Here is a 26,397-nt window from a genome sequence, read left to right as displayed (position 1 = left end):
ACTAAAGACGCTAACAATTCCTGTGAAAAAAAGCAGGCGTCTATTTCGGCTTCCTTCTAGATCGACCATTAGCATCGAAGAAGTCCTTCAGCGCTGATTTCATGTTAACGGCTTAAAGAGGACACAAAGATCATTCTTGAAATTTCAATGTTATTACCTTTCGAAACACTTCCCTTTTTTCCCAGAAAACCACAGTAGCCGTATTGTTTATAAGATTAGCTTGAAATAGGGCAAGAGTAACGCATTTGAATGAGATACTCGACACGTTTTGCACAAGATTAGTACTCTCAACGTTGGCCGGCAAGCATGAAATTTCTCACATGGAGTTTGCCTTTTGTTTGTACTTTAACACTGATTCAAGGTAAGTCGACTGTTATGCTCAAGACAAGGATTTGCGATGTATTTAGCTTTCGAGGTGATGGGAAAAAGCTCGCCTTATCCTAGTATTTATTGAATTAGAAACTGCCGGAAACCGATAGGAACAACTTTGACCACGCGCATTTCACGTTCTGTGCATCGGCTAAGCGATTTTAATCCCTACAGAAAAAATACAAACACCTTCACTGATATCAAAACGTTACAGTGCACTTTAAAGGATCGGAAATCACTTATGGAAGAGTTTTCAATGAAAAAAGTAAGACCTATCTCTGTAAGATAATCACTGATTTTCCGCAAGGAAAAGTATGCATTTAATTACGACAAATTCCTTAATTAGCGTCTTAACCGTTTATAGACTGCCTGCTTTTCTCGGAAACACTGAGACAAAAGATTCATTGATATGTTAGTGATGACGCAGCTTTTTATTGAATAAATCAAGAAAACATTTAAAAAATACTATAGTTGTAGTCAGGCATGATAACAAATAAAAATTTTTTTGTTGTCACTGACTAAAAAGCTTGTTTGAAACTATTTGTGATGATGAACTGAAACTATTTGTGATGATGAACTATTTGTGAATGAACGTGCTTGGGCAATTGTTTGTAAATGTTTTCCGCAATCCTTCGTTCCTGTGCCCGACATTGATCTCTGTGTAGAATCAAAATGGCTACTATCGCGATAAAAATGAGAGTTTCGTTATGCGTGTAAACGTATAGCTATCTATTCCCTTCGCAGGAGACATTTGCTGAAATTCGTCCGGAAACCTAAATATTGAGTAGGAAGTGTTCTTGACGGGATTAAAGCGTTGAAATTTGAATTTAAATAGTTTTAGATAAGGGGGTTAACTGTTTATATATATCTTACATAGCGTTTCAGAAGTTTCTTCTTTTTAATTTGGATATATCAACAAAGTTGAAATGGTAAATTGGCCACCGCAATGATTACAAAAGCTGACGTTTCGAGCGTTAGCCCTTCGTCGCTCCGACGAAGGGCTAACGCTCGAAACGTCAGCTTTTGTAATCATTACGGTGGCCAATTTACCATTTCAACTTTGTTGATATATCCAAATTATTTCGTTACTCCCACCGACGCAGCCCCAAACAGTTTCTTTCGAAACTATCAGCCTTTCTTCTTTTTACCCGGGGTCTAGCTAGATCTGGGTCAAGACGATATTCTCTTGACCTGAGTAAAATCAAATTTAGAATTTTGAACATGACCTTAAAAATCAGTTCTTTTTGTATTCGAATTTTGCAGCTACAGTGGCAACTGCAGGAGATGTCTGTTCTGATGTGGCTATAGAAACAGTTAAAGTCAGTTCGGGATTGGACGCGAGCCTTGTTTACAACAGATCAAAACATGAAAATGATAAAGATTTCCTAGTCTATCGCGCTCAGAAAAATTCTGAACAATTTGCTTACATGAAAAAGAATGAATCAAGAGGCACTTGTTCTGGTCCCCTGTCGGATGTTTGTAAGGAGCGTAAGGTAGAGTTTAGGGGCGATAGCCAAATGCTGCTGGTGAAGATCTTCAATACCACTGTCAATGATAGTGGACAATACGCAGTCTGGTCGAGCTTTAAGCAACTTCATCCTGACGAGAAAACAGCGAAATGCCTAAAAGTGATTCATGTGAAAGTAGAAGGTAAGGAAGGTATGTATGTGATTTACAGTATTCGGGTCTAAACTTTTTTCCCGCTATTGTTACCCGTAAGAGAGTCAGGAGATATCTAAGGGTACCAACGTAATCCCGCGATAAATAAATATATTTAAGTAACATATACCATTTACATTATATATATATACACTCTTTACATAGAGACCACTATCTCTCTTGCTCTTGTCCCTTTATATGTTTTCTTAGCGGAATTTATTTTTTGGAAATTTTTTCCTAAACTTGGGGTATCTCGCATGATTGCGAACAATATCTGACATGACTTAGTATTCTTGCTGTATAAATCTATTACGTTTCTTTTAAATCCATACGTGAAACGCACAATTTGAAATAATGTCATTTATTTTTTAGATAACTCCACAGAAACCAGGACAAGTCCTACTCCTCAATCTACCCGGGTCACTAGTCCCAGTAGCAGCTCAGCAGGTCAGCGTTTAACTTACTAAATGGAGTAGTCAATCATAGTCTGTTGTAACACAGCTTTAATGAACGCTTCCCCGATCCAACTTAGTCTCCCTCGCAACCACAGAAACCAGGACAAGTCCTACTCCTCAATCGACTCGGGTCACTAGTCCCAGTAGCAGCCCAGCAGGTCAGCGTTTAACTTACTAAATGGAGTAGTCACTCATAGTCTGTTGTAACACAGCTTTAATGAACGCTTACCCGAGCCAACTGAGTTGATAATACAATCTGCCACTAAGTAATTCCGGTTATCATTTCATAATTCTCCCACTTTCTTTCCGGCTGAAAGAAACACTCCTTGAAACAATGAAAAAGCAGCAAAATAGATAATCGTCAAAGCCATCTTGAATACGATGATAGAAGCCCCAAAGTAAAAGATATGGCACCTTCACATAGTGAGTAGTCTTAAGATTTGTGCCTAAACTGAAAAAAATCCCTTAAACTCAAAATTTTATGGTTTGTCATTAGTATACCACCAACACATACAAAGAGCAACCAGTAGCCTTCAAGATTTAGGGATGACTAGCAAATTCTGCATTAGAATTTTCTTAGCTCTGCCGGCAAGAACCTTTAATTAAAAATCTCTCCTTTTGAGCAGTCATATTAGATTCCTACGTCTCTACCTCGCAGTAGTACATTTGTAAATGTGCACAACGCCTCTGGATAGGCTTGAAGTTTTGAGATTGCACTGAATACTGGTAAATCAGTGTTAGCGTTTAGTACCTTCACATAAACTAGGAAACGACTAGTTTCTCTGTTAACTTAGGTCTACAACGGTAGAATTAATTACCTTGTGAGTAGTTCTGACCTTAGCTTTTTCCCATTTTTGCCTACTCTCTTTTGCATATCACTCTCACCTGCTGGCCTACTCACCGGAGTGAATATTGCATCTTTTATTTTCCAGGTCTCACTAGCTCAGGGTGGAAGACAAAAGCGATCACAATGATTTTGGCTATCATTGCTGCAAATTAGTATTAGTCGAAAGTAGAAACAAGAAAATGGATCAATCTCGTTCCCAGCATCCTTTCTCTACCTCCCTCCAAAAAGGGAGGGAAAGAGATGACCCCAGGAACGAGGTTGCCTGACCATTTGAACTCTGAGAGATATCGCCGTTGTTTTCAACCAAAGCTCCCCAATGGACACAATAAGCGGCAGCGTAAAATTCACCTTTATATCACTGTTGTTGTAGATTTAAACATTGTCAATACTGTTTCATTAACCATTAGATGAATCTAAATGAATACATGATGAAAATTGAAAATAATAACCATCAGACATGAAGTAAATTTTCGGACATCTCTTGTTGCGCATGACTGACGGCGCTGGAGGAGAGGTTCTCTTCCTTGTCATCAGTCATGGACAATGCAGAGGTGCTCTGCGGTCGAGATTGTCGCTTGACTAGTGCTTGATGTATGTGCTCAACCATAGCCAACTGAGATGTGGCTCCCGAATAAGAAAGGCCCAACGTAAATTTGATGTGTGCGTGAGGCTAATGGTCAAGCCGCATTCTCAATCCAAAAGGTTACGGAAAGACTGGGACAGAGAATTGTCAGACCGAGGTTATTTTAAGGGGTTAAAGTGAGTCATCGTTAAGTTTTTGTTTGGTAATATATGTACTATTAGACTATTTTAGGAGGACTTATCAGAGCTGAACCAAATGTAGGCTTTACTACTGTTATGAAGGTTAAGTATTAGCTAACGCTAACCGGATGTCTCTATAAACTGTAACTATCAAGCCTACGGGTGTTTAGTGATATTTTGTTTTTTATCAGTTAAAAGTTTGTATTTTCCAGCAGCTGTATTTATCCTCGACAGTATACGTTGATATTTAGAGGTCTTAAGAAACTTAGCAAAACATACGTTTCGTCACGGTTATGAAGGTTGACTATTAGTCTACCGGATGTCTCTGTAATTACAAGCCTATGGTTGTTTAGTGTTCTGTAGTGTTTTATATCAGTTCAAAGTTTGTATTCGCCAGATCCTCGATAGTATACGTTGATATTTAGAGATTTTAAGAAACTGAAACAAATGTACTCTTCGTTACATTTTTGAAGGTTTAGTTTCACCTGCCGAATGTGTCTGTAAATATCAAGCCTACAGTAGTTCAGCATTCTGGAGTATTTTATCAAAGTTTGTGTTAACAAGCAGCATTAACGTTCCTTAGTTAACAGTTAACTCCTTAATATTTTGTTGGCGATGACTGATCCCCTTCCTTTCACCTTGAAAACCATGTGAGACTTCCCCCCTCCCCAAAAAAAGTCCTCCACCCCGTCCCCAGGCGATTCATAATGATGGATCCCCAAGTTTCTTTACCAACGGGAGATGTCGTGATTTCACTCGACTGTCCAAACAGTTAAATTTCTTATTAGGAATGTCCATTCCGTTACAGCATTTCAATCCTTAGGATTGAAACGCTTTTCATATTTTCCGGTCAGGTCGCTCGGTTCTTATTGTGCTATTGGAAAGCGCCAAGAAATCTTGGGAATTTAGGAATTGGACAGAACCTGCAACTTGCAATGAAAACTTTATTTTGAGAGAGGCGTAGAATATGAGTGGCTCCTAATAAACACGTGAAGACAAATAAAAGATAGGCGATGCTGTTGTGTGTACCTTTTCGTGGAATTTCACAGCATCAAAATTAGCCACATTAATACATATTCCTGCAAATTAGACTAATCGTTTAGATTTGACAAGGCGATGAAGAAACGTTCGATACTTTGGATTTGTTACTTTGCGATTCATTGCGTCACAGGTAAGCCAAACAGTTCTTTGCGTGAGTTTTTGAGCATAATTTATTGTCGGCCAATTAAAAGTCCCAGCGTGTTGTCTAAAACGATCGCGAGTCGGAAACCCGAAGATAAGGAGGTGAATATTATATTTTAAGTATTTTACAATCCACGGTTAATGGGAAGGTCTTAACTCTAACCCAAAACGCTGTACCGAATTTGTTTTTTTTCTGAATTAAAAGTGACAATTAAAAATGCGAACTTTGGAGCATTGGCGTATATCAGGTCGACGAAATTAATCAAGTCAATTATTTCACACTTTTCCAGAAGAAAATGTTCGCGGCGTGAATATGAATGGTTGTAGAAAAGGCGGTGAACTGCTTGTTTATCCTTACAGAGCAATTTAGAGGTTTATGAAGAGCAAGAATACTACACCAATGAGGAAATTACCAGGGGTCTGAATAAATCAAATTTTGACGTAATAAATATTCTGAAGATTGCTTTTAAAATCATTTCTTTTTGTATTCGAATTTTTCAGCTACTGTGACGACCGCAGCAGATGTCTGTTCCTGATTTTGCATTTCTGGTGTTCTGATTGTTTCCTCCCAATTTCTTTCCGGCTGAAAGTAAACGCGCCCTGGAGCAATGAAAAAGAAGTAAAATCAAATGAATAAAAGTCGATCCCATTAGTGATAAAAGCCGCAGTGTTTTGCTGTTTGATATTTGCATTGAATCAAGTTCAAAACTCGGTAAAGTTTAAGTAACACAGTCTAGCAACAAAGCCACTCAATAAAAAGGAAATTACAGCCTTGATGAAGCCACCAAATTCCTTTTACAGAGTTACAATTAAACTGATGGGAACATGATGATATACTAGAGCAACAACCTTTATTTATTCATGAACGTCACGTGATTTCCGAGAACAGAAAGACAAAGAGTGCCGTTTCGAAACAACCCGCCGGGAAATGTGTTTCCCTAAAATCGATCGCTGAATCGTTGATATAAACAGGCTGTTGGCTGTGTACGCTTTCGCACGTTTTTACTTAGTATTTAAAGAAGTGATTGAAGTTTGAATAACTCGAGTAAGTCAAAAGCAGAGCAGCATTTGTTTATCTCAACGATGAAAACATTCACACCTCCGATTCTTTATATGGCGATTCAGTGCTTCACAGGTAAGATTGGCGTGGGTTTGTCGTTAATGTTGAAGATGTTTTTTTAAATGTGATCTTCCTCGCCACGTTGCGGTGGGAATAACCGGACATTTGCCGAACTTTGTTTTGCTATGAGGAGAGTAGTAGGATATATGAGGATTCGTGCGAATCAAAGCACAATCCCCCCGGCCCGCTCTTTGCCCGTCCTTGGCCTTGTTCTTGGGTTTATTGCCCGTAGTTTTTGGTCAGAGCCTCAGTTTGAGGGTTCTAACATACTTTCGTTAAAATTATCATGCATACATGATAATTTATCACTTTCGTGAGATTTCTTTAAGCATATTTTTTTAGCATTTTCGTCAAATTATTGTGAATATACGCTTATTTAACACTTTTCAGAAGATTTATGAGACATTTTTTGTTTTCAATTTGCATAAAACCTAGACATCACAAAAACTCGGTCACACAACACACTTAAAGGCAAATGTCGCGCCGTCAAATTATTGTGCATGCACGATGTTTTAACGTGAATACCACAAATAGACGATGGAAAAGTGCAAAAATAACGTGCATGCACAATAATTTGACGAAAATGCTAAAAAATATGCTTAAAGAAATCTCACGAAAGTGATAAATTATCATGTATGCATGATAATTTTAACGAAAGTATGTTAGAACCCTCAAACTGAGGCTCTGACCAAAAACTACGGGCAATAAACCCAAGAACAAGGCCAAGGACGGGCAAAGAGCGGGCCGGGGAGATTGTGCTTTGATTCGCACGAATCCTCATATATCCTACTACTGAGGAGGCTGGAAAATGAAAAACCTGACCTTTTTTAATATTTCGGAGCGACTTCAAAGTGAGTGGCTCAATATCTTTAAAAAGACTCGTTTTAATGCATTTTATAATGCCCCCTCTTTGACACAAAGGGTGATAAAAACAGTAGGCATATGTCGGGAAACTGTGGTCGAAGCAATGATGCGTAAATTTGGTCTATGTAAGTTTCTGTAAAAGCGAAAGTAGCGCGGAAAGCGGAAGTAACTAGCAGACGCCACCTAATCCGCTCGATATGTCAGTAATGAGATCGTGGTTTACCAAACCATGAAGGTAAAGTTTGATGTGGTGACAAGAAAGCAGGTGAGAAAAGAGAATTATCAAAGAAAGCAGAGAGCGAATGTCGCCATGCGCGGTCACAGACACGCTGTCTGATACTGTTGAATATTTTCAGTCGACAGCATACTGAGCTCATTGTAAAATCGCGTTAATAAAGTGCATTGTTAATTTCCTATAATAGGTAGTTACTAAAAAAAAATGGCGCACAATTTGAATCATATTTTCGACGAAGGGTCAGAATGGCTGACAAATATAGATCCAAGTTCATTAGATGAATCGAAAAACAGCTTGACGACCAGAAAATTTCTTCATTTAATGAAGAAAATAGAAACAGCAACACAACAACGCGCCAATTCCGTTCCGCTTCGCTTACTTCTGTCACGCACTCCCCGTAAATAAATATCTGCAAAATTCGCCCGCACTGAAATAACAGTTTGGCGTGTTGGATAATAAATAACTTATTAGTCGTTTTGTTGTGTAGTATCGCTGATTATTTTTACGAGTTATGTGTATTTTGACTCGTCCTACGGGCTCGTCAAAATACTGCACAACTCGTAAAAATACTCAGCGATACTACACAACAAAACGTCTAATAATATATATTTATCATCCAACAATGCTTCGTAGAGTACAAATAACACGTGAGACGAGTACAAATATCACGCGATATTTGTACTGTAGAATTATCCGCGAAATTCGCTCGCACTCGTTGATTGTATTTTGACTCCCCCTGCAGGCTCGTCAAAGTACGGTACAACTCGTAAAAATACTCAGCGATACTACACAACAAAACGTCTAATAAGATACATTTATCATCCAACAATGCTTCGTAGAGTACAAATAACACGTGACGCGAGCACAAATATCACGCGATATTTGTACTGCAGAATTATCCGCGAAATTCGCCCGCACTCGTTGTTTGTATTTTGACTCCCCCTGCAGGCTCCTAAAAATACGGTACAACTCGTAAAAAACTCAGCGATACTACACAAAAAGTCGTCTAATAAGATATATATATATTTAGAACATAGCTGGCAGAGTCGCGCAATCAAATTCATTATACGTAAGCGTGCTGAAAATCCCGATAGTGCACGCTGATAGCGTCAGCAAATCTGACTTCGTCAGAAATTTTTTTTTCGTGCGAGCGGCCATTGTTAGCGCGGGGAAAAATAATATATTTCCCGACAATAATGGATACAAACAGAAACTCGGCCTACTAGTCCGAAAACGAAGACAATGTTTCGACCTTTTCCCTTGGGCTAGAGTTATTAAATGAGGCAGAAAAAGAGAAAAACAAAGCAAAAAGAGACTCGGCATCAGCGCCGTCACGATTTGCTTCAATTGTTATTGTTGTCCGTTTTTCGCGTCGGATTTGATGCACAATTCCACCGGCTATGTTCTAAAACAATTGGTTCATGCTTTCGGCTGTGCACTATCGAGTTATGGAGCACGTGGGAAGTTTGGAGAGCACTCAAGAAGCTAGAGTTGCCCTCGGCTATCGCCTCGGGCAACTCTTACGCTTCTTTCGTGCTCTTCAAACTTCCCGCGTGCTCCATAACTCGATAGTGCACGCTAAAGCATGAACCAATTGTTAAATATAGCTGCAATGTGAGTGGCTCCTGATAAACACGGGAAGACAAACCAAAATAGACTGTGTTGATGTTTACGAGTTTTTTTTTCAATTTTGCGGTATCAAAATTAGAATATTACATCTCCCGGAAAATTTAGCGTTTTACGATTCGTTTCTTTTCTGTTTGGTTCGTTTTAACTGTAGTTCATTGAACAATTTAATCTGCTTTAAATTGGGTTAATCAAAGAGATGAAGAAACGTTCGATACTTTGGATTTGTTATCTTGTGATTCACTGCGTCGCAGGTAAGCCAAAATGTTTGTCTGGGAATTAATGAGTTTTAGAACATGACTGATTTATTGTCGGCCAGTTGAAAGTCCTAGCCTGGTGTTCATAGCGATCGTCGGTCGGAAATCTGACGAACAGAAAATTAATACTATATTTGAAGTATTTTAAAATCCATATTTTGTAATAATGAAATGATGTTTTCGATGGATGATGTTTTTTTTTTCCTTTTGAATGAAATGTGACCATTAATGCGAACTTTGGAACATCAGTGTATATCAGGTCGACGAAATGAAATGAAATTAATCAAGCCACACCTTTCTAGAAGAATTGCGAAGCGGAAGCGTTAAGAAATGAAGCTTATAGAATTAATTGAGAGGGAATGTGCCTAAGCAGAGCAGTTGAGAGCTTCAGCTTAACGCTTTTATCGATAGAAAGGTGGAAATATCTGAAAAAGTTCGTTGCTAGAACTTAAAAATAAAATCTCGGAGACACTATCTTTACTGAAAAAAAATTACCCCGCTTACTCAAGAATTATTCATGTTTATTTCCATTACGGCAACATCGACCTTTCTGAGAAAAAGGGAAGGGGAACCGAAGCTATGATTTAAAGAGGTTAAATATATCTCTGGTGATATCGTGATGGACAGATAACTTCGTCGCAGTCGAGCTAATACACGGAACGATTTGTATTAAGAAATTGAGGATTTTGGCGGATCCATGCCTACAAAACAGAATGCGTGTCTGTAGACCTCTGAGCACGGTTGTGTCTAAAGGAAGTGGTCACGCTAAGGAAGTAAGCTACAAATTAAATCCATCCTCCCTCCATTTGAGTCCCAGTTTTACCTCTTCAATGTCCTTCCATGCCAAAGTAAACCATTTTAACAGGCTTTTACCGCAAAAAAAACTTGATATGATAAAAATTTTGAGCGCAACAGTTTCCCGTAATGTCCTCTAATGAGCAGTGATAGAGAAGTTTCAGGAACTCCACTTCTAATAGTTGCTTTTTGACGGAGTGTCTGCATCTGCACGCCACGTTGCTAGTCAACCTATCAAGTATGTTCTGACCACTGAGCAGTCTGTAAAAGGAACGCAATAGTTGAGAAACAAAAAACAAAAAGGTAACCGTAAGGCTTTATATTAAGTAACGTTTCTTGAGAGTGAAACTTATCGATATGAACATATCTTCAATAAAATTAGACCAAGCGTCATTGAAGCTGATAAGTCATTTATCACTTCTTAAACGTTATACGTACGAAGGGACCGGTCATTATTTATCACCTGGGAGGGCCGGGGATTTTTTTTTTTCAGGAGGAGAGGGAGTCGCAAGGTTTTCAGGGGGAAACGGAGGGGGGTATCAGTCATGGTCAAAAGAGTAACAAGGGGGACAGTATGGAAAAGTGACTGCCAATGAGGTCTAAGGGGGATCAGGTAAATTTCAATGTGACACCCACCCCCTCCTCCACCCCCCCAGGGATGCCGTAAATAATGACTGGTGCCATGTCATTTACAGGATCGATTCAAGCCATAGTGTACCCAAGGATGATCGATGCTCCAGACACGCCAACAATAGCCATCATTGGCAAATCTGTTAGGTTTAGGTGGCACTACAATTCAGGAGATTTGAAGGATGATCTTTATGAGGTGGTTTTTGGTATTTGGAAGAGTCCTGGGTTCCTGAAAACAAAGTTGATAGCTGTCAACTCGAGTGGCTTTTCCTTAACAAGGCCCTCATATGAGTCATCGGTAGGTTGGGCAGGAAATCTGACATCCTCTATGGCTGTGTTTGAACTTTACAATGTAAAGCTTGAAGAAAGCAAAACGTATGGAATTGTGGTAGAATATGGCCTCCAGCATACCCCGTTGACCGACACAGTTCAGCTTCAAGTTGTGTACGGACTTCAAGCTAAATTGAGACGTAAGTAATATCGTTAAAGACAGCTCATAGAGTGTTCGTTTCAACTCAAAATTGCATTTCAGGTTGCTGTGATATTATGGTTCATTTGTGAGTCATACGATGAGGTTCACGGAGAAGAGATGCATACATATCTCTTCAACGAATGCAAAAAGTTGATGAGATTTTAGGAGCATTGTTTTGTTCAGTCGGGATCCAAGATGCAGTTCCTTGATTGGAAGGGTCCCCAAAATTTCCCAAAAGAGAAGCCGCACTGAGTTATTCTGAGAAATCGATAACGGTTATTTCAAGATCAATGCGAATTGCGAGTATAATGTTATTCAATGGTATTGTAGGTTATTATTACATTTTTATTAATACAATAAAACTGTCGTCAGTTCTAGCTATACAATTGCAAGCTTCGTTTCCTTCGTGAATGGTCCAACAGAAGATTGACCTAGACACATGATCGTGTTCACAGCCATTCCTAATTTATCGAGAACGAAGATCACCAACGTCAATAGACCTCCGCCGCATAAAACGAGCGGGAAAATGTTTTTTTATCATACTGTTCAGGAGAACAAGAGCGGTTAAATGAAAAAACAAAGAAGAATCCAGCCTTGAAAAAAATGTGTGTTAAATCCGGAAATCTGGGGTCTGGTCTAATACTATGTTCACAAATCTAAATTAAACTTTTTTACTCCACCGATTTTATTTCCTCTTAAAACTTCTAGGTATGACAGTTAATTTTGCGTAAATTCTTAGACACAGATCCACCAAAAACTGCTACTCCACAACAGAGAAATGGCACTACAGCGGTGTATACCACTAACAAAGTTGGGTCTACGCGGGAAACAGTGAAAGGTAATGTTCTTATCCTGCTGGTCCGCCCATCCCAAGAATGTGTGAATCAGTTAGATCATTGGTCAATTACACTGCAGATGACGCTTCTTTTCCTATCTAATCAAGAATTTTAATTTAAATTTTCATCTACGCGCTCTACAAACCTACCTACCCCGGTAGCCTGAGTTTAGACTGCAAATGATTTCGCATATTACAAGTTCAAACAGTTCATTATTATCCAACTTGTAAAAATACTTTCATTCCTATTAATTAACCTCCAAACTGACCTTCATACTCATTTGGCCACCTACCTTTTAACCAAAATATCTGTCAACACAGTTTGATCAACAGATTTTTATATATATATATCTGTTCCAGAGCCCAGCGGTTCAGTGCCAAGAAAAACATCGAAGAAATTCTTCTTTATGTTAGCGGTGGCATCCGGAGTTATCGTATTTGGTGTCATAACATCTATTGTGCTGAAGCGTTGGTGTCACCATCGTAAAAAAGGTTCGACTGACGTGTTCGAGACAAACCTGCTTACCTCAGATCAGTTAGCTTAGCTAAATTAAGTCATATGATAATTGTGGGCATAATGCTAGTGCATAGTTAGTAGAGGGGACTGGTTATGAAACCCGGTAAACATCAAAGGCCGATGTCTTTGTTATGGTTTTTTATGACCGTGCACAAGGAAAAGCAAACATGTCGATCGGAGTTACGTGAGTGTGCGGAAACTTACGCTGTATTTCGCCGGATTTTTAGCTTAGATTAATCTCGATCCGATGAGTGTTATAGCTACACTATTCATTAGTCGTCATGCCTGGAGATAACCGCGCTGTGTTTGGCTGTGGGTGTTGTAGAAGAACGATAAGAATCGGTATTTGGAAGTTGCCCGCAGCGAAGGACGAGGCACACAAGAAATGGCAGGATGATTGGTTGAGTGAGATCACAAAGACGCGTGAGATCGACCATGAATTTCGAAAAAGGATCGAAACGACAAGGTGTTTACCTGTGAAAAACACTTCGACGTAGAAGATTTTGAAATATGTAAGTACGGCTGCGATATAAGCTTACAGTAGAAATTGAAGACAAGCTCTCGCTTTCCGTATGGTTTTGTTTATTTACGATCTCTGTGAAATTTTCTTGAAGGTTAATTTTCATCATTCTTATTTGTGTTTTACTATATTTTCAAATGCAGTTCAAACGGCGAAAATGACGAAGGAGAAACTACGATTCGGCGCCATCCCTGCATTAAACATGCCAAGGAAAAGTCACGAGTCTGCGAGACCTACGCCAAGACCTGCTCGATCGGTTGTCGAGGAGCACGATCAACAACCTAAGGCATGTTACAAGTCGTTTGGTGAATTGTGCCAGCGAATCACTGGCCTGAAAACGCTGAAAGGGTGGAAATTGAAAACAATGTCAGACAGACTTATTCTGAAAAAGATTGTAGAACCTTTCCTTCTCCCAGAAGTAGAAATAATGATCGATGACAGTCTTGCACACACTGTGAAAGCCTTTGGTCATCCCCTCTATGTTACTCACTATCGTTCAGTCAGAAACATTTCAGTATGTGAAATTGTAAGAGAGCTAGAGTGCTATAAACTTTGCTGTGGAGTGGAAGCCAGTGAATTAACAAGCCAGCTGTTTCATCATGTAATTCCCATAAAATGAAGACCCACTTCAGGCATGTTAGCAGGGTGAGCAGTTTCCCAACAAAGGTTTCTGGAGGTCAAATGACTGCCATCTCATGTGCGAAAAAGAAGTCGGGGAAGGTGCATGCCCACAATGTTTGGAGTACCTGCTTTTCTCAAGAAAGACCATAAAAGCATGTAGAAAAAAACTGAAACTGTAATCAATCAAGTCAATTCATCATTGAGGAGATTAATTACATAGCAGCCAGTGTACATTTTGTATTATGGAATAAGATACAATTATCTCATGTCATTTGATGAAGATTTTTTTAGTGCATGTTCACCTAACAATGACAGAAAGCAAGTTTCCTTTGAATTTGTTGTCATTACAAAATTGTAGCCATCTACATTTCATTTGAATTTTCAATGCAGTTACTGGGGTAGGAGGTTTTAGCGACAACAAAAGGACTGTGTCTAAGTAAAGTCCCTTTCATGAAAAATAATTGGCCCTTTTTAGTTAATTGGTCATCAACTAGTGTCTACTGATAAATTACTCTTGGCTGACACACTTTAGGGTTTCAGGAAAGTAGAGATAGTTGTTTCAAAAGGTTATAAAAGTCTGATTTTATTAGGAGCATATAAAACAAGAAGTATGATTTATTAACAATCCATTCCCAAGTTCTTATAATCTATCTCACTGATAACTTGAATGAATTTCATTGTTTTAACAAACCTGAAACAAAGTTTAAAAAAATTCAGAGTTAACAATACATTTATTTTCTTCACTGCAAATGGTGGTACTGATCATAAGCTACTAATCAAAAATGTGAATTAACAGTCTCATTCCTGCCTTTATTGGTCATCACCTTGACAACTTCTACTAATTTCCTTGCATAAAGCCCTTGCTTTGGTTTGGGTTGCTGTGATCTTGTAATGCTGAATGACATCCTTGGCAAAAGAGAACTAACGTACTTGTACATACAGACTAACAATGCCACGTAAGACATCCTTACAAACATGACTGTCCGGTTCAAGTTCTGCATCTGATATCATCAAATTGTAGTTAGCAAGGATGTCACTATCACTGGTTGCTTTGTTAGTGATGCCAGAAATATCCAATCTTTGCGAATCAGGCTTTGATGTAAATTGCCTAAAATGACATTCTGTTTTTAAAAATATTTGCGGTGCAGGCTGAGTAATTGACCAAAGTCCCCCACGATTCAAAGCTGAGACAAGTTTCTGGCCAGAGTTAGTTATGCTCTCCAGTTTCCCAGCTTTCAGTATTGCCATAGCTTGTTGGCTCTCCACTGAGTTAGTTCATCCATGTTTTTTGTGTAAGTTTTGCAGAACATAACCTTCAAGATATTGCATCCCAGCTTTCTCCTTATCTGACAACACAGTTTTTATATTATGACTGCTTTCAGTAGAGTGTTTTTGTTGCTTAGAGTATGTCAGCAAACAGTCAGCAACTTTGGTTGCGAGTAGTGTTGCTGCATTCCTAGAAAGTCCACTGAAGAATTGGGTTGACTTTACAGCCACTGTTGCATAATATTTTCCATAAAACTTTTCTGCATCTCCATTTCTTGTATATCCTTCATAGATTGCTTTTATGGCAGAGAATTCATTGCTGTCTTTTTGTAGCTGTTGGTATAAGTAAATGCTGAGCTCCTTCCTTAAATTTTCTGCAAAAACTTTCCTTTCCTTAACACTGCGGATAGCACGGTCAATTATTTCTGCAAGAACACTCAGGCTTAACTGCTGCACCTGCTCCAATCCTTCCTGTTGATTGTTGTGTTTTGTAGCCCTGTGTCTGTCATAACCTCCTATTGTTTTGTATTTCTTTCCGCAGTCATGACAAACAATTTCTTGACGCTGAGCCTACAAAGATATTAGAAAAATTACCATTGTAAAATAAATAAACTACTTAAGAGTTTAAAAGTAAAAATTCGGTGGCAGCTTTTTACGATCAAAAGAGTATCGAGAAGCCGCGAAGCTCTATCAATTACAAGGTTTACCACTTAAAATAATTTCGACAAATCACTACATTCCGGAGATTTGAGCTCTTTAGAAGCTTTTTATAAGTATTTCTTGTTTTGCAGGAGCCCTAAAGAAGATTGTCTTTGAAGAAACGGCAATGTAAAAGCATGGTTTTTACGCCAGCGTTAGCTGAATTTAGTTTGTAAACGCGTAGAGTAGCACATGTGTGGCAAATTTAAGCTCAGTAGCGCGAAATCACAACTCGAAATTGCAACGTTTTGAACTTACATTTCTGACTGCGACGGAAAATTGTTCTTCTACTTCGTCATCGTCTTCCAAAATACCCAAGATCGCTTCAAAATCTTCTCCCCACACAATCTTCTCCCCACACAAACAGATCGTCTACACCGTTCGCCATCTTGAATGAACTTGTGCACGGTCAGAGTCACGTGACGGGTCTGTTCAACATCACCAACCGCGCTATTGTTTAACCCTTTGATGTTTACCGGGTTTCATAACCAGTCCCCTCTACTAACTATGGCTAGTGCCAGAACATCGAGAATAGGGCCAGGAGAACGACTGAGATTCTTGAGCATAACGCGTGCAACTACGTTTCTATTACTTTACTATTACTATTTAACAAATGGTAAACACCACAGCGTACACTATTGAGTTATGGATGCACGTGGGAGGTTGCTAAACACGAAAGAAGCGTAAGAGTCGCGCGAGGCGATAGCCCAGAGCGACTCTATCCTCTTCAGTGCTTAGCAAACCTCTTAAGTGCATCCATAACTCAATAGTGTACACTATGGGGTTTACCTTTTGTTTTATAACATAAAATTGTTATATTGAAGCAAAAGAGTTGTAATTTATTTAGCAAATCTTACGTGACCAGAAAAAACAAGCGCGCGCGGAAAAACTAGTCTTAGCATTTGCTCACATCAGCAGCGTACACCCCTTGGCAACTGGTGGACACTGAATTGACCAATCAGAGCGCGCACTTTACTTTGGTTATTTTATAAAGACAGTTTTGATTAATGTTTGTACCAATTATTCCTGATTACTTTGCCGTTGTTTTAATGTATCCGTCGAATACCTTTGATGTAATAGTCTAGTTTTTATGTACATATGATAAATAAATTTACGACTGTCTGATCCAAAAACAAGCCTCTGTCTGTTGATAAACTGAATTATCAATGCAAATGGGACATAATGCAAAACCATCAGCTCCATTTTGGACATATTTTCTCTGGGTGACGCTCAAAAGCATGATATACGAGACCCTAAACTCGATGGAGCGAGGAGTAAAACCGTTAAAAACGTTTCTCGTGACCGGTCGAGTGTTGTTATGATACTTTAAAATATACGTCATGGTCAATTTGATTTAATACGCTCGGCATTTCCTTAGCCCAGAATGTATATGACCTTGAATCAGCTCTAACAATCTTTGGCCGGAACACCAAAGCTATTTATAACTGTCATACACTTTCATGCAAAATTCAAATTTCGGCTTATAGCCAATCATCAGAACCGTTTGATGCACGATCCTCGCAGTAGAGAGCGCTATCTATGAAAATCAGACCTGAAAAAAATCAGGCCTGTACGGGATTCGAACCACTGACCTCTGCGATACTAGTGCAGCGCTCTACCAACTGAGCTAACAAGCCAACTGGGAGCAGGCCGTTAAATTGATTCGTAATAAACCTGTGATGATAAATCAAATAGAATGAATATATGAAGTTCATATATTTTGAACTGCGGTATTAGATACGTATGATGCACGATTTTTCGCTATTGCATAGATAGCGCTCTCTACTGCGAGGATCGTGCATCATACGTATCTAATACCGCAGTTCAAAATATATGAACTTCATATATTCATTCTATTTGACATACAGAAACCGTAACAGCTTCTGCAAGTGAATTGAGCCATGTGGATGCCAAGATTTTCTTGCAACAGCGATATAACTTGATTCTGATATCGATCGTATGAAAAGGTCTTTTTAGCCACCAATTAGCTCAAATTCGAGACGCACGAGTTTGGATGCATAATTTTCACTTTCTTAGGTCGCTAGATCTTACAAGCTAGTTTTTAGGGTAGAGTTTCACATTTTTTAAAAACGGCTGGCCTAAGCGTACATAACATCACATGATTTGTTATTTTGTAAATCACATGATATATTATTTTGTAAATTTCCAACTTTGCCCATGACGCAAAAAGTTAGAATCATTTGTTGATGTACTTCAGCCATTTTCACTTGGCGTTCAACGCATCGAAACAGACCCGTGGACAGATAGGAAGTGTACTGTCTACCTGAATTGATTCCAAAGGTGTCTACCCGATGGCACCAGGTGGACAGGGACAGATGTCGAATTACTGAACTGCATTTGTTTTTCCTGATGCACATGGACACCACGTGCTCTATAAAGCTGTCAACTCCATGGAGGTATTTTAATCCTAAATCCTAAATTCGTAAGACGAAAGCGGCGTCTTTAGTTTGCTCAAAGCGAACGCCTGAAACAAGCTGGGGAGAGGTAGGGACTTACTATATGCTGAGCAGATATAAAGCCTCGCTTCTTCACGCTTGTATTATCAAATCTGTTTTTCTTTGCTTTCTGATTTTTCTTTTTCATCTATAGCTTATTCATTGGTCGGTGGCATGTGCTACTCTTAGTTATGATTGGCTGTTAATGAAAACCTTGATCAATTAGAAATCAGTTGTGACAAATACCTATACAACCCTTTTTTCTCGGAATTTATCGGATGGGTAAGTGCCATTATTATATATGCCTTAAGTTTTGGGGCTGAACTGGTATTGAAATTATCCGCACAGGTTTTCTTTAGAACCCTCCCGTGACAAGGAAAAGCGAGCTGTGTTGATGCAATTGTTTTAAAAATATGAAGACACCATTTGTCCTTTCAATTTGTTCTCTTCCGTTTCTCTTCTCCTCAGGTGAGCTAAACAACATAATCTTTCAATAACTTAATTCTGAATGTTGGGATATTGTTGCAGGGAGGTAGAAGAACTTTCGATACGTCAGCTACCGAACTGAAACGCAGAGTATCTTTCTCAGAAATATGGCATAATACCCACTACTTCGTTGTCATTTAACTACCAAAGATTTGCCTTAGCTGAACTGCCGAGTATAATAATTAGCAAGAAGCACTAATTCTGAATGTTGGGATATTGTTGCAGTGAGGTAGAAGAACATTCGATGCGTCTGCGGCCGAACTGAAACGCAGAGTATCTTTTTCAGAAATATGGCATAATGCCCATTTAATTTGTCTTAGCTAAATTGCCGAGTATAATAATTAGCAAGAAGCCTTGAGTAGCTTGTGTGCATGTGATATAGCTTTGTCTCGTTGTGAAGCGGAAGAACTGAATGGAAAGTAAACTGTTTTGCTATAACGAACGAAGCAACGACGCGAATCGGCCGAAATCACGGTAATCATTGCGTATTTATAACTTTCGAAAGCAGACGCCCGCCTTCAGAAGGCTTCAGGCCAAGGCTCAATTCCTGAAGTCTTCGTAGCAATTAAAATATCATTACATTAAGGTTCGTAGAAACTGACTAAGAAGACCCATATGCGCCTTCTTATTCGAATAAAAAACCTTTTTCATGGACGAGTTCCGCGTAATCAACGTCGTAATCAACACCTTCTCCTCGGCAATGTCACGCACCATTAGCCAAAAGGTCAAATTCTCCGAAAAGCGTATTGATATTTCATCAGCCAACTTGTAAATATCGCCTGCTCAATATTTTGAGACTAAACAGTCCGGCTTACGAGCCCGGTTTTTATGACTTAATCAGTTTGCTCTCAATCATAGGAGAATACTCGTATCGGCAGCCACTCTGACTATCACAGTAAGTTAGTTGTTTCGAAAGCACTGGTTTAGTGAGCAGTACATGTATTTTCCTTTTCCGCAGACCGTTCTAGGGAGGTCTGAATTAATTTCTCGCAAATGTAGCAGACCACGCATAACTTATCTACTTAACACGAGATTCTTTCTTCCAACATTTGCAATGTAGTATCCTGCCATTCAAGACTTCCAAAGATTGTGTCTTACCCAGGAAACCCTTTTATTGGCAAGGGAAAAGGAAATGCAACTCTGTTTTGGAAGTTCGAGCTGCGGCCCACAGAGACATGGAAAAATTCTATTATTGAGGTGGTTTTCGGTGTCTGGAAGTATCCTGGATTCCTCAAGGAAAAACTTCTGCTCATCAACAACACTGGTGGAGAAATAATACGAGAAAACTATGAGAAAAAGATAAGCTGTAACTTTGACATGTCTCTCTTGCAAGTGGCATTCACTTTGCATGATTTGGATAAAGACGATGAAAATGAGTATGGCATTCAAGTTGAGTTTGGTCTGAGTCGAGCTCCCTTAACGGATAGTGTCAAGCTTCGTCTTGAAGGTAAGAAGTCCTCGGTTGTCGCGCAGATCTTTACACATAAAGGATTGACGAAAAAGTTCTCACACATCATAGTTCTCACAGATAAAACTCTTGAATGGAGTTATACCCTTTAACCATGATCAAGTTTTTCATGGGAACAAGTCAAGAGGATAACAAACAACGGCGTAATTACGAGAAAATTTATTGATCGTTTATTTCATCCTGGTATTCGTTAAAAACTATTCTAACAAAATTCGCCATTTCATGCCGAATGTGATGCGCCGCGTTATTCAAGAGGCGGACTAAATATCCCAGGAGTCTTTTTGACTCTGTACCTGCCATCATGTTGAACCGCTAGAGGTGGGAGGAGGTACATAGAATACAGGAAAAGATGTGTTTAACTGAATCAGATACAAAGGTAGCTCAAAGCATTGCACTGGAACGTGTCGATACTCACTGACTATGGGCAAAGCTTATCTGGTAATTTATTTTATCAAGGAAGACACAAATTAGTTATTGTATTCCAGATGGTTTCATTTATTTATTTATTTATTCATTTATCCAGATCCACCAAAAATCAACACTCCTCAACAAAGAAACATCTCCGTTAGGGATGGTGATCCACTGGTGATTAAATGTCTTGCAAGTGGATTTCCGACACCAAACATAACGTGGAAAAAACATGGGAAAACTATTGGAAACCAAGCTCTTTATTTCATTTCTATAAAGACATTTGACAGCGGAGTTTACCTGTGTGAAGCTCATAACCAAGCAGGCAAAGACAGCACGGAAATCACTGTCAGAGTTGAGGATTCTGACAATCTTGAGTTCCCAACAACGCAGAGAGGTAAATTTAATAAATTTATGTTAACCCACCTTTAAAGTGGTGTTAAGTTAAAGAATGTATGTCCTCGTACATTGCTGATCTCTGGGAAATGACAACTGACTATTTTGATAAGGATGAAGAGAAGAATAAGTCTTTCTTATAAGTTACGAAACATCTATCGATATACGTTTCTCTAAAAAAGCAACCTGACATAACTCACCCAGTGGAGTCGATTTTAAATATGGTGTTGTTCTCCTTTCTCCATCTTTTTCCTTACTAACTATAAATTGTGTCTCTTCTTCCTTTTCAAGTTCGTGATTCGCCACCAGGAACATCAAAAGTTACTAGTCCTGTCTGGATAATCTGCTTAGTGGCCATTTCTGGATTGCTTATAATACTTATTCTATTAACACTCTCAGAAATAATGTGTCGCTCTCGCAGACGTCGCAAGAAGAAGGTACCTTATAAGAAGCAAACTGACTTTAAAGGATCTCATGAATCTTTTCCTCCTATTACTGAACTGTAGCCTGCAGTGTTAGGCATTCACAAACATTAAGTTAAACAGACATTCGTCTGATATAGGTTGTATCTGACCATGTATTTGACCGGCAAAAACTCGCTATACTTTTAAAGTTAAAATTCAGTCATAGAAGTATAAGAAGCTTGATTTGGCAGAGTGTGATGATCTGCTGCTAATGCACACCAAATATATCAAAACGTCGAGCTTCTTTTATTTTAAACTTCGAAGATACCGCACTTGGAGTTATCTTGCAGTTTCCAAACTCTTACTGCACCAGCCATTCTCTCACAGAAGAAGGAGGGTTGAAAAAGAAAATTATAGAATTAACTCCGAAAGTGGAAACCGATGTTTTAAGGAATTACGTCGACATAGTTCAACTTTCAGTTTGATCGATCCACATCGGATTTAAGGAAGACCGAAGCTCATCGAGCGAGGAAGGAGGCGCTGAGTCGATCGATGCAAATATCACGAACATGTCCACATGTACGCGATTGGCAATTTTGAAGTGTAATCGTCGCAGATTAGAGAGCTATTTTGCAGCGAAAAACCCCTAACTAGCCGAGTTAAGTTACGTTTCACTTTTTACTTCTCCGAGAAAGCGAAAAAAGATTTGTTGGATAGTTTCCCACCTCTTCAATTCCGTACACCAGCCATTCTCAAGATTTCTGAGAACGAAGGGAAAGAAAGTGACTTTAATAAACCCTGTCTCGTCAAACGGAATTTCAAGTTATTTTACTTTAGAAGTAAATAATTACTCAAACTTGCATCTAACTGATTTCGTATTCGATTTTTGTTTTAACTTCAGAACTCAAGGAATAAGTCGTGGGACGCCTTATATTATTAGATATAGACATTTTGAATATGATCCCATGTTGTGAGCTCCTAGAGGACACAAAGTGACTCATCCTCGGAATTTCAAGGTTAACACTTTTCACACACGAATAGAAAGACTTCCCTTTTTTCCCAGAACCCAATAAGCCATAGCTTTGTCGCAAGTGCAACCTCACGTCATGCTAAAAGATTGGGATGTTTATCGAAGATACTAAGAAATTCCTTCAAAGTCGGGCACCTATTTTTTCTCCCTTCTAGATCGTCCATTAGTATCATATATATGCTATCATAACGTTGACCCCATTTTGTGAGCTCATAGAGGATAGAGGACATAAAGCTCATTCTCGGAACTTCATGCACTAATAAAAACACTTCCCATTTTTCACAGAACCCAATGATTGTGTGACAGGGTCTTAACAGTATTAGTCAAAATGGGTCATGCGTAATGTGATGCGGCGCTGTGCAGTGCTCCTTTCTGTACAGTCACTCTCAACTCGACCGGCCGAAATGAAGTTCCCCTTATACAGTTTGGTTTGTTTTTTAACTCTGATTCAAGGTAGGTAGACTGTAAATGTTTTGTGATGGATCTAGTTTCATACTGACGGTTTTTCTAACCGGAAATGGATACGGAAACCAAACGCTGTTCCAAATCCAAGCATCTATTTGTGTATCAAAACGTAATGGTGTAGGTAAAACGTGATCACTAATGGACGAGTCGTGAGTTGTTACAAAACTAAAAAGTTAGACTATGTGAAATAAGGGGATGTCGAGGATAATTAAGCATGATTCATTTACGACATTTATCTCAAGGTTTTGACCTTGCAAACGGAACAAAACACACGAGTAAGGAACGTCATTGCGTGGTATTCAATAATGACACAGTTTTATTGAATTTGAACAAGAATACACGATTTGAAACAATTGTGAATGAACATGGAAATGTTTGTAATATTTTTCGTCACTTGAATAACCGGTATTGATCTCCGCTGATAGAATCGGAGTAACTTATAATAACCACAGTGAATATCAGAATTCCAATTTTTCGCTATGCGTTCAAAATTATAGAAATGTATCCCCTTCGCAGTGAAAATTTGCTCAAATTCTTCTGCAAACCAAATTCCTGAGCCAAAATTGTTCTTGGCCGTGGTGAAATAGTTGAAATTTAAATAAGAAGAAAACTAGACATGGCGGACGGAACTGAAAAACATCTGCGCATGTCAGGAACTTTCGCACGCATGAGACCATAGGAAGCAGTAGACTAAAATGGCGGAATATTTTAAAATTGAAAAGCGGTGCGGTTTTCTTTCAAGGCTAAGAAACAAGCAGAGAGGTTGGGCTTATAACTATCGCTTAAGACTGTCCTTCAATAGGGACACGAAATTTATTTTACACATCATGTTTTCAGTGGATGAAGGAAATTTTAGAATTACCGCTATATCAATTAACACATGGTAATGCTATGGATTTGTTACCTGTCCATGCGCTCTGACGACTTTAGTGAGGAGCTTTGTTTTGGAAGAGTGAAGATATTATACCATTAGAAAACATTACCAGGATCTAAACAAGACTTAAACGAGTAGATAAAATTAAATAAATATCGAGGATTACTTTAAGTCTCAAGTGATCCTTATTGTACCTGAATTTTGCAGCCATAGTGGCATCCGCTGGGAATGCTTGTCCTAATTCTACGGATCCAATTATTCAGAATTCTGGAGAGGACGCCACATTATTTTACAAAAGATCAAATCATGAGAGTGAAAAAGAGTTTTCTGGCTATCGGGCATTTGTAAATTCGTCTTTATTTGCCTACCTAACGAAAAATGAATCAGAAGGCACTTGTTCTGGATCATTAAGGGAGGTTTGTTTCAAGGGGAAGACAGAATTCAAGAAGTGGAATCAAAGCCTTTTGATAATAAAGATTTTCGATGTCACTGTAAACGATAGTGGACTGTACGCAGTATGGACCTCCTTCTCTGGTATTACCCCACACGATGACAAAACAGAGAAATGTTTACAAGTAATACATCTGAAAATAAAAGGTAAGGAATTTTTTTATGACTCTAGCAATATTTCAATCATATCATCATTAACCTGTGAACTGGTACATCCCAGGGCCTCTTGAAAAACTATTTTACTAGATTATAATTTTTCTGATAAGAATATCTAAGATAATCTCCCTAAGACTTAAAATTCCTTGTTAAATCCGTTCCTAATATCGTTCATAATGTAATTGTATTTGTTATGAATGACCACTGTTTTTCTTAAAAATCAATTATTGAAAGTCCCAATTTGTTATTTCTATGATAACTCCTCAGAAACCAACTCAAGTCCAACTCCTCACTCAATGTCACATTCGACTCTGGTCTACAGCAGCAGTACAACTAGCTCTGGTAAGCGGTTCTTTCCTTAAATTTTGTCTTTTTCATTTTATCTTCAGTTTTATTTACTTGAAAGTCTATCTCTTTTACCTTAATTTTCAGAGTTAATACTGTATCCTTATATTCTAGGTGCCAGCAATTCACTCAGGGCCTTACAAACATGTAACAGTCTTGTGTGGATGATATCAACCATTACTGCAACTGTCATGATGAGTGTGAATCCTAGCACTGGGTTTTTCCATTTATAACGTCCGGAAAGATTTTGAGAAGTAGAAGTAGTTCTGAAACAACAAGGAGAATTTGCAGTATGAACTCGGTTTTTTTTTAGTAGAGACCTCTGTAGTTAAAATTATCTAATTGTTATTTAGTTTAAAGACTTTCGCAAAAAATATTATTTTGACAAGACAAACCCTTTTCTATGTATTGTATATTTGCTGATACATTTTGCTAGCCTCAACTGAAGAAGTATTTCTCATACAGCTAACAGCCAAGTGCTCTTATAAATAGAAACCAATTGGAATAAATTTGAGTCCCACAAAGTGGCCGATTTATTGTTTAAACGAGGAAGGAAGGTCGAACTTGCTGATTGTATCAGGTCTTAAGACAAATGGGATGTGTTACGTGCACGAATGACCAACAAATGTCCGCTAACAAAGCATATATGAAAATAGACTCCCGAGTACGATATATGGCACGCAACAAAAATGTAACAACAAGCAGTTACCCATTTTAACTATTATTTAATTAGTTTTACATTGTTTAATCTACTTAGGTTAAAGATTAAGTAAAGCAGTTCGTAAAGCAGGCTTACAATCCTTCATGCCGTGTAAGTGTTCATCGTCTTGATCAACTTCGAATTCCAACCTCGATCCGCCGACTGAAGACCACAATGCTTGGCTTTCTTGATTCATGGCATTCTTTCGTATACACAAATTCTTCCGGAGGACTTCATAGTGAACTCTATATTCTTTGTCCTCTTCCCTTCTCGGGTATCGTCTTTTTCTTCTCTTTCTCCTCTCCGCATCTCGCAAGGTCAAAAGGTCATAGCTTCGTCACATCATAACTTCCACAACTTCAGTCAGCAAGCCACGAGGGTCAGCCCTCGGGCAAATCTTCTTTGTACTTCTCACAAGCCAGCTTTTATACATTTACTTTAGTTATCTAGAATGTTCTATTACTATTTATAGCGTATTACAAGTTGTACTATTTTTGGAAACTGCTGAGTCACATGAAAGAAGTTTCTGGAATATTACAGATTATAGATAATTCTAGAAAAGTCTGGGATTGCGTGACAGATTCAGTAAAAATAATTCGATCCTCGTAACAGATGAATTCGAGAAACATGCCACGCCTTAAACTGAGAGCTCAAGACTAAGTCATTCTCCAACCAAAACATGTGACAATTACTCAAAGAACCCTCTATTGTTATGAAATTGGAGTCACCAGATAGTCTTGTGAGTGTCTGGAAATTATTGTCCAATCAGTGTTGGGTGATAGACCCTTTCCTCGTTTAGTTTGACTCTTCAGTATTCCCAGCCCTTCCTCATAATCTTTATAGGTTTGTAAAAAACAAAAAGAAAGATTCAATTTGATTTAAGAGATTGAAGCCGACACTTTACCTTGTTTGAAATGAACTAATAATCAAGTCTCTCTCGGCATGTGTTTTGGGCACTGGGAAATTCTAAAAAAAGTATTTACCGAGACTTCCCATGCAAGGCCTCTATCATGGTGTGGGGCGAATTT

General features: G+C 38.6%; 4 protein-coding genes and 2 pseudogenes across 11 annotated transcripts; 5 read left to right on the top strand and 1 right to left on the bottom strand.

Moving 5' to 3' along the window:
* Nucleotides 1-138: 138 nt before the first annotated feature.
* On the top strand, nucleotides 139-4,661 carry LOC148724182 (uncharacterized). 2 transcript variants are annotated; one of them, XM_088732705.1, is made up of 4 exons: nucleotides 139-361; nucleotides 1,633-2,028; nucleotides 2,401-2,475; nucleotides 3,416-4,661. In XM_088732705.1, exons 1-4 carry the CDS (start codon nucleotides 307-309, stop codon nucleotides 3,481-3,483), a joined length of 594 nt encoding a protein of 197 aa, XP_088588831.1. In that variant the 5' UTR covers nucleotides 139-306; the 3' UTR covers nucleotides 3,484-4,661. The 2 variants fall into 2 exon arrangements, with proteins under 2 accessions (XP_088588831.1, XP_088588832.1); XM_088732706.1 differs by having other exon boundaries at nucleotides 149-361; nucleotides 1,633-2,019.
* A 1,495-nt stretch (nucleotides 4,662-6,156) lies between these two features.
* Nucleotides 6,157-16,867, top strand: LOC148724179 (uncharacterized). 2 transcript variants are annotated; one of them, XM_088732702.1, is made up of 5 exons: nucleotides 6,157-6,409; nucleotides 10,867-11,271; nucleotides 12,013-12,111; nucleotides 12,469-12,703; nucleotides 16,241-16,867. In XM_088732702.1, the coding sequence occupies exons 1-4, from the start codon at nucleotides 6,358-6,360 to the stop codon at nucleotides 12,651-12,653; spliced, it is 741 nt and encodes a 246-aa protein (XP_088588828.1). In that variant the 5' UTR covers nucleotides 6,157-6,357; the 3' UTR covers nucleotides 12,654-12,703; nucleotides 16,241-16,867. The 2 variants fall into 2 exon arrangements, with proteins under 2 accessions (XP_088588828.1, XP_088588827.1); XM_088732701.1 differs by lacking the exon at nucleotides 6,157-6,409 and adding an exon at nucleotides 9,127-9,373.
* On the top strand, nucleotides 12,711-16,867 carry LOC148724180 (uncharacterized; annotated as a pseudogene). Its single transcript, XR_015991542.1, has 2 exons — nucleotides 12,711-13,137; nucleotides 13,289-16,867. The product of XR_015991542.1 is annotated as an uncharacterized LOC148724180 (transcript).
* On the bottom strand, nucleotides 14,334-16,122 carry LOC148724181 (uncharacterized; annotated as a pseudogene). Its single transcript, XR_015991538.1, has 2 exons — nucleotides 15,990-16,122; nucleotides 14,334-15,602 (listed from the first exon to the last, which is right to left on the bottom strand). The product of XR_015991538.1 is annotated as an uncharacterized LOC148724181 (transcript).
* Nucleotides 16,868-17,815: 948 nt separating the features above from the next.
* On the top strand, nucleotides 17,816-22,160 carry LOC148724178 (titin-like). Of its 4 annotated transcripts, none has more exons than XM_088732678.1 (5): nucleotides 17,816-18,148; nucleotides 18,536-18,655; nucleotides 19,734-20,120; nucleotides 20,665-20,946; nucleotides 21,237-22,160. In XM_088732678.1, the coding sequence occupies exons 2-5, from the start codon at nucleotides 18,601-18,603 to the stop codon at nucleotides 21,449-21,451; spliced, it is 939 nt and encodes a 312-aa protein (XP_088588804.1). In that variant the 5' UTR covers nucleotides 17,816-18,148; nucleotides 18,536-18,600; the 3' UTR covers nucleotides 21,452-22,160. The 4 variants fall into 4 exon arrangements, with proteins under 4 accessions (XP_088588804.1, XP_088588803.1, XP_088588806.1 ...); XM_088732677.1 differs by having other exon boundaries at nucleotides 17,816-18,236; XM_088732680.1 differs by lacking the exons at nucleotides 17,816-18,148; nucleotides 18,536-18,655 and adding an exon at nucleotides 18,451-18,469.
* Nucleotides 22,161-22,695: 535 nt separating this feature from the next.
* On the top strand, nucleotides 22,696-26,277 carry LOC111338441 (uncharacterized). The gene is made up of 4 exons (XM_022944944.2): nucleotides 22,696-22,832; nucleotides 23,926-24,315; nucleotides 24,592-24,666; nucleotides 24,784-26,277. Exons 1-4 carry the CDS (start codon nucleotides 22,715-22,717, stop codon nucleotides 24,900-24,902), a joined length of 702 nt encoding a protein of 233 aa, XP_022800679.2. The 5' UTR covers nucleotides 22,696-22,714; the 3' UTR covers nucleotides 24,903-26,277.
* Nucleotides 26,278-26,397: the final 120 nt, after the last annotated feature.

Source organism: Stylophora pistillata, chromosome 9 (genome assembly GCF_964205215.1).
Source record: "Stylophora pistillata chromosome 9, jaStyPist1.2, whole genome shotgun sequence".
Classification (NCBI taxonomy): Eukaryota; Metazoa; Cnidaria; class Anthozoa; order Scleractinia; family Pocilloporidae; genus Stylophora; species Stylophora pistillata.
Note: the sequence above shows the minus strand (reverse complement) of the source record. Positions and strands in the feature narration are given on the sequence as shown.

Excerpts from the sequence above, each read along its gene's own strand:
- LOC148724182 (XM_088732705.1), top strand. The coding sequence starts at position 307 with ATGAAATTTCTCACATGGAGTTTGCCTTTTGTTTGTACTTTAACACTG. Across the intron at positions 2,029-2,400 it reads GAAAGTAGAAGGTAAGGAAG|ATAACTCCACAGAAACCAGG; the intron begins GTATGTATGTGA and ends TTTATTTTTTAG. Across the intron at positions 2,476-3,415 it reads TCCCAGTAGCAGCTCAGCAG|GTCTCACTAGCTCAGGGTGG; the intron begins GTCAGCGTTTAA and ends TTTATTTTCCAG.
- LOC111338441 (XM_022944944.2), top strand. The coding sequence starts at position 22,715 with ATGCGTAATGTGATGCGGCGCTGTGCAGTGCTCCTTTCTGTACAGTCA. Across the intron at positions 24,316-24,591 it reads AATACATCTGAAAATAAAAG|AAACCAACTCAAGTCCAACT; the intron begins GTAAGGAATTTT and ends ATAACTCCTCAG. Across the intron at positions 24,667-24,783 it reads CAGCAGTACAACTAGCTCTG|GTGCCAGCAATTCACTCAGG; the intron begins GTAAGCGGTTCT and ends CTTATATTCTAG.
- LOC148724179 (XM_088732701.1), top strand. The coding sequence starts at position 9,319 with ATGAAGAAACGTTCGATACTTTGGATTTGTTATCTTGTGATTCACTGC. Across the intron at positions 9,374-10,866 it reads TGTGATTCACTGCGTCGCAG|GATCGATTCAAGCCATAGTG; the intron begins GTAAGCCAAAAT and ends TGTCATTTACAG. Across the intron at positions 11,272-12,012 it reads ACTTCAAGCTAAATTGAGAC|ACACAGATCCACCAAAAACT; the intron begins GTAAGTAATATC and ends GTAAATTCTTAG.
- LOC148724178 (XM_088732678.1), top strand. The coding sequence starts at position 18,601 with ATGAAGACACCATTTGTCCTTTCAATTTGTTCTCTTCCGTTTCTCTTC. Across the intron at positions 20,121-20,664 it reads TGTCAAGCTTCGTCTTGAAG|ATCCACCAAAAATCAACACT; the intron begins GTAAGAAGTCCT and ends TCATTTATCCAG. Across the intron at positions 20,947-21,236 it reads GTTCCCAACAACGCAGAGAG|TTCGTGATTCGCCACCAGGA; the intron begins GTAAATTTAATA and ends TTCCTTTTCAAG.